This window comes from Atta colombica, unplaced genomic scaffold, assembly GCF_001594045.1.
Source record: "Atta colombica isolate Treedump-2 unplaced genomic scaffold, Acol1.0 scaffold136, whole genome shotgun sequence".
NCBI classification, from domain to species: Eukaryota; Metazoa; Arthropoda; class Insecta; order Hymenoptera; family Formicidae; genus Atta; species Atta colombica.
Genome location: NW_017259224.1, coordinates 658,450 through 667,149, shown reverse-complemented (window position 1 = coordinate 667,149; position 8,700 = coordinate 658,450). Strand labels below are relative to the sequence as shown.

Here is an 8,700-nt window from a genome sequence, read left to right as displayed (position 1 = left end):
TGTATATATATATATATATACACATATACGTGTGTAAAATGAAAATAAAAAGAAAATGAGAGATAAAAAAAGAAAAAAATCGTGCAGTCCAGTGTACTCTCCGTTAGAGCAACATACACTGTGGAGAAAGAATCTGGGAGCACGAATAAGAAAGATTAAAAAGAAAGTTTCTCTCGGTCGAAGAAGTGGAAAGATTCTCGCGATTACACTTTTGGAATGTAACTGTTTCGACATTAGCAACTGAATGTAAAAACGTGATAATTGGGACAAAAAGAAGGGAGGGATAGAGCTAAAAAGGCGTCCAGACAGTCAATGTCGGAAACGCGTGTCTCCTGCGAAGTTGTTTTAAAACGGAAAAAAAAAAAAAAGAAAGCGAGACATTTCGGGATACTTTGTCAAGTCTGTAAGGTATTTTAGCTGCGGCTACAGTCGTACCTCTTTTTTCCGAGTTACTCTCCAATATGCGCGATAAACGCTTGCGTCGTACAATTAAATATCTCGATTTTCTCGCTTATCTCGAAAGCTGTACTTCCAGCTGGAACTATCTCCTATATACTGGACAAAAATGAAAATTATCAACGGAGTACGGCTATCTTTTTTTTCGTTTTTACACAATTTTGATATTTTCGCAAAGAAAGAACGATATATAACAAACTTTACCAATTCTAATTCATTAATTAATAATTAACTCGCGTTATAATACTACACACACTTTCATGCTTCCGTATGAAACTTACATAGGTAATAATGAAACTTGTGTTTCATTATTACCTATGAAGACAATAAGTTTCTACGATTTGCATCTCACTCATTCTATTCTTCACATAGATGTATGAGACTGCTGTACGAAGATTTTAGAACGACACGTTTTCACGATTTTACAACGCAATTTTACAATGTTAAATGATTTAATAATTAAATCATTTAAAGATTATTAGAATGTGTTTTCGTGCCCCGACGATGGGAGGCAGCGTTGTGAAATGACGAGTTGAAAAGTGTAACTAAAAGTTAGTTCAAACGTAAAGGGATTATTTAATTTGGAATATGATATCATGGATTTATAGTGTACTCTCCTGAGGTTACAGAACTCATAAACTTACATTTAAAAACCGTATAATTACATTATTATTAGTTAAAAGCGGCAATTATATATGCATTTTTTTTTAGGCTCAATTTTTTTAGGCATTTACAGGCATACGAATTTAAGATACAGCTTATATCTTTTCTTTTTATCTTCAATTAATTTAAAAGTTCCACCCATATATATACTTCCGTATATACATACACGTTATATTACAGAGGGTACATTGCTTTCACTTATGTGTTTCATCGAAATAATAACGTAAACAGTAAAAAAGTGATAGGTCACGTTTTCTTCTTACGCCTGTAAATTAATGCCTCGGAAAAGAAGAAAATGCAAGAGAACCTTCGCGCGTTTCAAAAATCGATGGATTGTCATTCGTTAGTAAGATACATTCGACGAAACGAAAGCTTAGGAACTGGGAACGTATCTCGCGTATAGAACTTTGATGAAAGTCGAGTTACATTTAATGAGCAAACGATACACATTAAGATAGCGCACACGAATTCCCGGGACAATGCCTCTTTCCGCAATCGAACAGCAATCTCACTTTTATGATCATCCGACACAGTCTATACGAATTATGCACACGCCATTCATACTATTTTTATCGATCACAAGCATTTTCTTATAATTATCATTACGAATAATTATCAGTTACTTTTTTTTTTATTAAATAAGCAAGTCTGTGTAAAAATTTAATGTTTTTCGAATATTCAGCATTCTATCTTCACAGACATTTGACCAGACTTTGAGCTTACTTTGACATTTTCGAAACCCAGTTAGTGACCTTTTTTCCCCTTACTATTTTAAATTATCGAATGCTCCACGACTGGAAGAAGTAGCCACTCTGAGTTCTAAGTCAACCACATTATCTCAATATATTACACAACCACGCATTTACATTTTTCTGATTTACAGTCCGCACATCTTAATTTGCATTTATCGAGTAAAGTACGTTAACTGTGTATACATTTTGACCTTCATCATATTTCGACTCACCGATCATCGCTGATCTTCCATGATGATCGATTTAAGATTATAAGATCGTCTCATCTTAAATCGTTTCATCAATTTACGAATTCGAAATTACTTACAGATGTTTTATAGTACTTCTCATAGATTTCTCGATGTGATTAGTGCAGGTTTCTTCGATACTTCCCCATTGATTCGCCTGAAGATTCGCAGCTCTAAAGGCACCAAGAGATACTGCTGTTGACGCTGTTCGACTTTTCCCATTTAAGACTCGCTTTATGGTAGACCTGGTTGTTACAAGTCTTTGTAGAATTATCTTTTAAGCACTTTTTAAAATCGTACACTCATATAAATCAAGACGATCTTCGAAAATTTATAGAGATGTCTAACGTATATACACGCGTGATTTGTACGCTGGAAGTTCCCTTTATTCAAAGAAACAGGATACACCTCTTTTTCTCTCTCTTTCTCCGTCTTTTAAGAGAGATATTTTTCAATCAAAAGTTTCTAATTGTCAATACTGAAGTTCTGCGACACTGTCACAATCGTTGGAAATTTATGCAAGTACAATGTACATTGCTGGAATATATACTTTATCCTTCTATATTCTCCTGTCAACCGGTTATATATGTACATTGCTATTATTATCTCTTGAGGCACACTTTGCACCACTCGGCTCCATCAATCTTGCGCGTTTGACTCAAAGTAAGACAGACAATCCTCTGAACTTTACATCTCGAGAGGAGCAACCGTACGCAACACATACAAGTATTTGGTCTCGCGTATCAATGTGATCGAGACTCATCGAACTAACTATTTGCAATGGAAGTGGTTACCAGTACAAAAGTTACTGTCATTGTCTATTTCCTTCGACACAGCGAACTTTCTCACTTCACTGTCCGCTATAGAACTGTATACGACCGGTTGTTACTGGCATTTCTTTCATGACAGCATCCCATGCTATTAACAAAAAAAAAGAAACAAGAGTAGAATAAGTACAAAGAATAAGCAAGAATAAAGCAATGAATACCTCAGTTAAAGATGACAAAAAACGCTATGATGTCTTACCTAAGCCAACAAACGACACGATCTTATCATGATTGTATGTCTGCACATTCAACTCTTCCTCAGGCGCTACGTAAAGCATCGAGAAATCTTCCTTAGGTGGATGAAACTTCTCCATGATTCCGGGTGGCGGTGGAGGCGGTGGTGGCAGATATGTGGGTGGCGCAAATCTTGTGGGATAGCCCATGTATGGTAACGGTTGTACCATGACTGGATGCACGGGATGAGGGTTCGCCGGTGTCACGTGAGCGTTTGGTTGTTGCATGTGATAATTCGAGAACTTGTCGTATCTCACAGGTTTCTCGGTGAACAACGGCGGATTCCTCTCGAAATTGTTGGGCGGCGGTTTATTGACGAGCGGCGGTACTGGGGAAAAAACAGGATTCGTCGCGATTGTCGGAGTTTCGTCGTTGCCATTATCTTCCGAAAGCAACAACTCGTTTATTTCGAAACCAAACGTGAGTTCCGTCGGCAGATTGTTGTTCTTCGCGATGTCAGAGGATGTTTCGTCCAAAAGGATCACTGCGGGTCTAGAAGTCAAACTCTTTATCTGCTGCTCGGATGATTTTTGCGATTGATCTTTATCGGGCTGCATGTTGTGTGATTTTGTCTTCTTGTTTTCCACCTCATCGCGCTGTTGATTGTTATCTTGTTTCGAGTTTTGCGACTGACAGACTCCCACTTTTGTCGCATCGTGTTTCATCGCGGTATTCTGACACTCTTTCGTGACCCTCGCTAACTTCGAATCACCGCCGGTCATCTTGTTGTTGCTAGATTCGGGCTCGCCACTCTGCGAGTCCTGCATGAGTTTTGCAGTCTTCAACTTTTGCGCATCCGCGCAATCATGCGGCACAATTGTTGAATTAGCCTTGTTTTCGGACTGCGAGATATCAATATTATGCGATTTCTTAACTGTCTCCTCGTTATAAGAAGACGTGGATTTTTTAACGTGTTGCTCTTCGTGTGATCCCTGAGTTTGTACATTTTGATTACTGTGTACGTAATTCCTACGAGAGCGAGGATTATTGGCTCTCGGAAGCGTAACAGAATCTTTATTGTTAACGGTACAATTAGGATTGTTATCAGTATCTGGATTATAATTTATCGTTGTACCATTATTATTATATCTTGATGTTACGGTGTTTGTCGCGACAGTCTCGTTTGAATTCGAGCTGTAATTGCTAGAAGTCACGTTCTTCTGTTCCTTGTGGTCTGTTGCTTGCGTTAGGCTTTCATGCATTTTCTCAATATCTTGCACATATTTAAAGACTTGAATGTTCTTATTGATGGCCTCTTCCTGAGCTTCGGCTTTCTTTCTATCTGACGAATTTTTCATTTTCGTCAGAGTCGGCGAAAGTGGTTTCTCGAAAGCCAAACTCAAACTCGCTGCTGCATGGTTCGATTGTGTCTGTTGCTGTCTCGCTTTTCTCTCTGGATGCTGCAATTCATCTAAACTTGGATAATAATCTTGAGGCACTTTATCCGGTTCCGAAAAAGTCTTAGGCGGAACACTGGGCCATGACGACGTATTTAGCATAGCGGACATGGTCAGATTATGTGGCATGTTGATAGTAGCCATGCGTGCTATATCAGCATAACTCGCTTGCGGAGTACCGCCCGACGATGTTGCGACTTTAGACAAATTATGCTTCGAGGTATTCGATGTAACTGGCAACGAATGGACTGAATCCAAATCGCTACTATCCGCCGACTTATCGCTGCAAGAAATTGTATATAAACATTATATAGAAATTGTATATAAACAATTGCATATAAATTGTGTACAATGTATATAAACATTAAAATCTTCGAATTAAGTGTCTAATCTAAGTCTGTCTGCAATTTAGCTTGCAAACATTACCACCTCTCCATTATCTTATTGAGTGAGATATACAGGAAACAAAAAAGGATAAAGAAAACAATCATTGAGTAGAACTGTAGCATTATCCTTTTTTATTTTCTATATCATTCAACAAAATGAGAGAAAAGAAGCATTTCGCTCGCGAGCTAAGTTTTGAGCAGATCTAGTCGAATCATTTGTTATATATAAGCAATTGTTTAATTACCTCGGAGGCATACTGCTAGCTGATTTTCTTCGAAGTTCAGGAGAAAGAGGTGTTCTGTAATCATTAGAGAATCCTCTGGAATTTTGGAGATATGATCCCGATGTTGTTAGGTTTTGTGCCCTACTGCCACTGGAGCTTCTTCTTTGTTTTTTGCTCTTTTTCTTTTTCGTAACTACCAGAAACTCCGTCTCATGTTCCGGTTCCGGATTAATCTTTTTATTGGAATTACGACGACTCATGTAATCCTCCCCTGTATCGTTGCAATATATCGATTGACCTTCCTCTGTCCCCCAGGATCGTCTGTCGCCTCGACTATCGACTGTCGCATCTCCGGTGCTCCTTTGTTTTGGACGTCGCAGTGCTATATTTACTCCTATCATTATAAAAATTAATAGTATATTAAGAAAGAGATATATATAAATATATAATGCTTAAAGCTTTATATATACATGTAAATAAATAAATGATACCATGTTGACTGGATACGCTGCTGGCACCACTGGAACTGGGACTCTTTTCCGTCGTGAGATCCTCTAATTTTGTCTTCGAGATTTCTTCTAAGGAATTAGACTTCTTTAACTTGGAAGGCAATTGTTCTCTCTTTGTATCCTTCTCTCTGGTTCTCGGTTTTGTGCCAGAACTAGTTTTCACTCTAACGGGATTACCAGTCTTTCCTTTTTTGCTCTTGGATTCTTTATTCTCAATGAAGTTAATTAGACTGTCAATATCCTCGTTACGATGACCTTCGACATTTTCGGCATTATAAACTTTGACATTGTGTTCCTGAGTATGTTTCCTTCTGGGCTTCTTCCGTTCACCATTATAGGGCTGTACAGCGTTTCCGTTTTCATCCAATGATTTCTTTTCTCCCGACACGGATGGATCCTTCATCGTGATGTGCTGCGTTGTATACCTTGGACCTTCTGTGCACAAATCATATATTTACTAATAATTTTATTAATTTTTGAGACTTGAATAAAACATAAATAAATTTTCTTAAATATTCATAGAAAAATTTTTCAAAAGTTTAATATAACAGACATCACACATAGTAAGTGTACATACAATTAAAGCGTTATTTTTACCCATTGTTATATTCTGCGTTTGCCAAGACGCCGGCATCACGGAACATAAACTGGGTACAATTTTGCTTTGGCTAGTACTGGAACCATTTGAAGCCCCACTTATACCACATTTTACACTGTTGTGTGGTTGAAACAATGCCCCAGTCACCTCTGTACCATTAACAGACATTTTTGATTTCTCTTGCTTATGATCACGTATAGGAAACTCAATAGTGGTATCCACAGATGTCTGTCCTACTATATCGAAAGATGCCCGTGTGACATATTGTTGGATTGGTTTGCGCGGTTCAATAATTTTCAATTCAGTCCCTTCGTCATTTTCAGTGTCTAACGAACGAGGCCTCTGAATCCCACTCGCAGTAGACCCCACATTTCTTTCACTAATAGCACCTACCTAAAATAGATAAAAAGTAGTATCTCTTAAATGTCGTATATTTTATCTTCACCAAAACACTTTTATAAAAATAGGAAATAATTTTCCTTGTTATTAAAATAAATCATTTGGAACCGATGTTAAACTATAGATCCCATGTATCTGCACAAAATTATAAAAAGATACACACTACCGAATATACAGAAGGGCTCACCATCCCTCCTCTAAGAGGCTACGGATTGAGGAGAGATCAATTAGCCAAATGGTACCTTACCTCAACATCGCCCAAGTCGATGACCATGTAATCCGATTTATATTCAGGAGGTGGATTATCTGACTCCAGCATCTCATTTGTTCCGAATTTTCCTTTGCTAACTTTCTCTCGTGTTTCGGACTCTGCCTCGCCTAAACTATTAGCAGTGTCTCTTTTCAGTTCCTTTTTTTCTTTCTCTTTTTCTTCTTTCTTTGTACTAGTATATGACGGTTTATCTAAAGACTTGGATTTTTCCTTATTGGTCCAATCATAAGCTGGCCGTTCTTCACAGAAGCTCTTCTTTATAAACAGATAAGAAAATATGTTGTTTATGTACGTAAATTTTCACTGTTACAATCTCATAATCACGAAAAAGATTTTTTAAATAAATATTAGATATAATTTATTAACAGCTAGTAAAACAGATTTATTTATGAATATCATTAAGTTCATATTAATATTCAATAATAAATACCTTTTTATCAAATATTAAATCTAAATTAGCCAAAGAAGCAAGGTTATGCGATGCATTTACATTTGACGGTAACGATCCACCTTCTCTCTGTCTAGCAGAGACACTGGGTCCCGGATTTTGCTTTTTGTTCTTGATCCTATCCTTTGCGCAATTAAACGAATTGGAATAACCAATATTGTCAAATTCCGAACGTGCTAACTCTTGCAATGATGTGACATGTGGCAAATCTGTCTCGGACACATAATACTCCCGTTTCTGTTTTTTACGATTTGAACCCGAAAAACACCGTGAATTAGGTATTACTCTACGGCCTTCCTCAGTTTCATCTGCTTCTGCTTCTAACAAAAGTTCCTATAAAATACATCATTTTATATACATCTTACTCTCAATGCATTTTTATATGTAACTTTCACAAAGTAATTTCAAAGTACATACTTTAAAAATCTTAGACTTTCCTTCCCGATCTTTTGGACACTTGTATGTTATAGCTTCATCCAATAAAGCACGTAACTGTTTATCATTTAGCATAGACAGGGTCGTCGATTCTTCCTAAAAATAAGAACAACTGAAAAAATTATGTCATCCATGCCAGATTGCAGAGAGACTACATTGTATTGATTATATTTTTGTACAATTTCCCTAACTTATAGCGTTTTTTCTTGGCTATATTATCGCCCACCAGTGCAACACTTAGATATTTCCTTGGCTGGTGATAGGCGAACTCATTCAGTATAACGTTTCCGTAGCTATAGTGTAGTGCAAATTTTATGCACGAAGTGGAGTTTTGCTACACGATCTCAAAGAGACAGTATAGAGCCAGTGTGACATTAAAAATTTGAAAATGGAAGTCAACCAGCAGCAGAATTAAACACGATAGCATGAAGTAGTGTACACCATGGTGAATGTACACTTGTGCAGCACTGATGCAGCACTTACATGCAACTGGTGTAGTGCGAGGTTACACTCAGGATACGATCAACGTGATGCTGCAAACGCTTTGAAGCGTTTTTTAGTTTGTACAATTCTTTCTTCTAATTGGTCCATCAAATGCTTCAAAGTATTTGTAACGAGATTTTGATCACAGCCTCAGTATCCCAAAAGAAAACGCTATTAGCTGTAAGTATCTTTTGAATAAAAATTAAATAAATTGATTTCTCCTAAGATTTTCTCTTATAATATTTATCTAATCATAAACATTTATGCTCTTAATAGAAAATATATTGTAACAAATATATACATCACAATGTTAAAAGTTTTGAGACAGGAATCGGCTCATATGCAAGTTGAATAGTAATAGATGTATTGGCAGATAGAGAATTTAAGGTTT

The 8,700-nt window shown here is 36.9% G+C and overlaps 1 protein-coding gene across 5 annotated transcripts in view; it reads right to left on the bottom strand.

The window, feature by feature from the left end:
• Positions 1–1,788: 1,788 nt before the first annotated feature.
• LOC108684611 (putative uncharacterized protein DDB_G0277255) overlaps positions 1,789–8,700 on the bottom strand; it is a 28,127-nt gene continuing 21,215 nt past the window's right edge. For 2 of the 5 annotated variants that reach the window (XM_018189027.1, XM_018189025.1), the window contains exons 2-9: positions 7,809–7,922; positions 7,374–7,724; positions 6,920–7,198; positions 6,273–6,666; positions 5,658–6,110; positions 5,188–5,560; positions 3,125–4,839; positions 1,789–3,016 (exon numbers count right to left, since the gene is read on the bottom strand). In XM_018189027.1, coding sequence (XP_018044516.1) covers positions 2,949–3,016; positions 3,125–4,839; positions 5,188–5,560; positions 5,658–6,110; positions 6,273–6,666; positions 6,920–7,198; positions 7,374–7,724; positions 7,809–7,901 — 3,726 coding nt within the window. In that variant the 5' untranslated portion in view covers positions 7,902–7,922 and the 3' untranslated portion in view covers positions 1,789–2,948. Of the gene's footprint in view, positions 3,017–3,124; positions 4,840–5,187; positions 5,561–5,657; positions 6,111–6,272; positions 6,667–6,919; positions 7,199–7,373; positions 7,725–7,808; positions 7,939–8,309; positions 8,385–8,700 lie in introns of those variants that run through there. The other 3 variants (XM_018189029.1, XM_018189026.1, XM_018189028.1) reach the window with 3 other exon arrangements.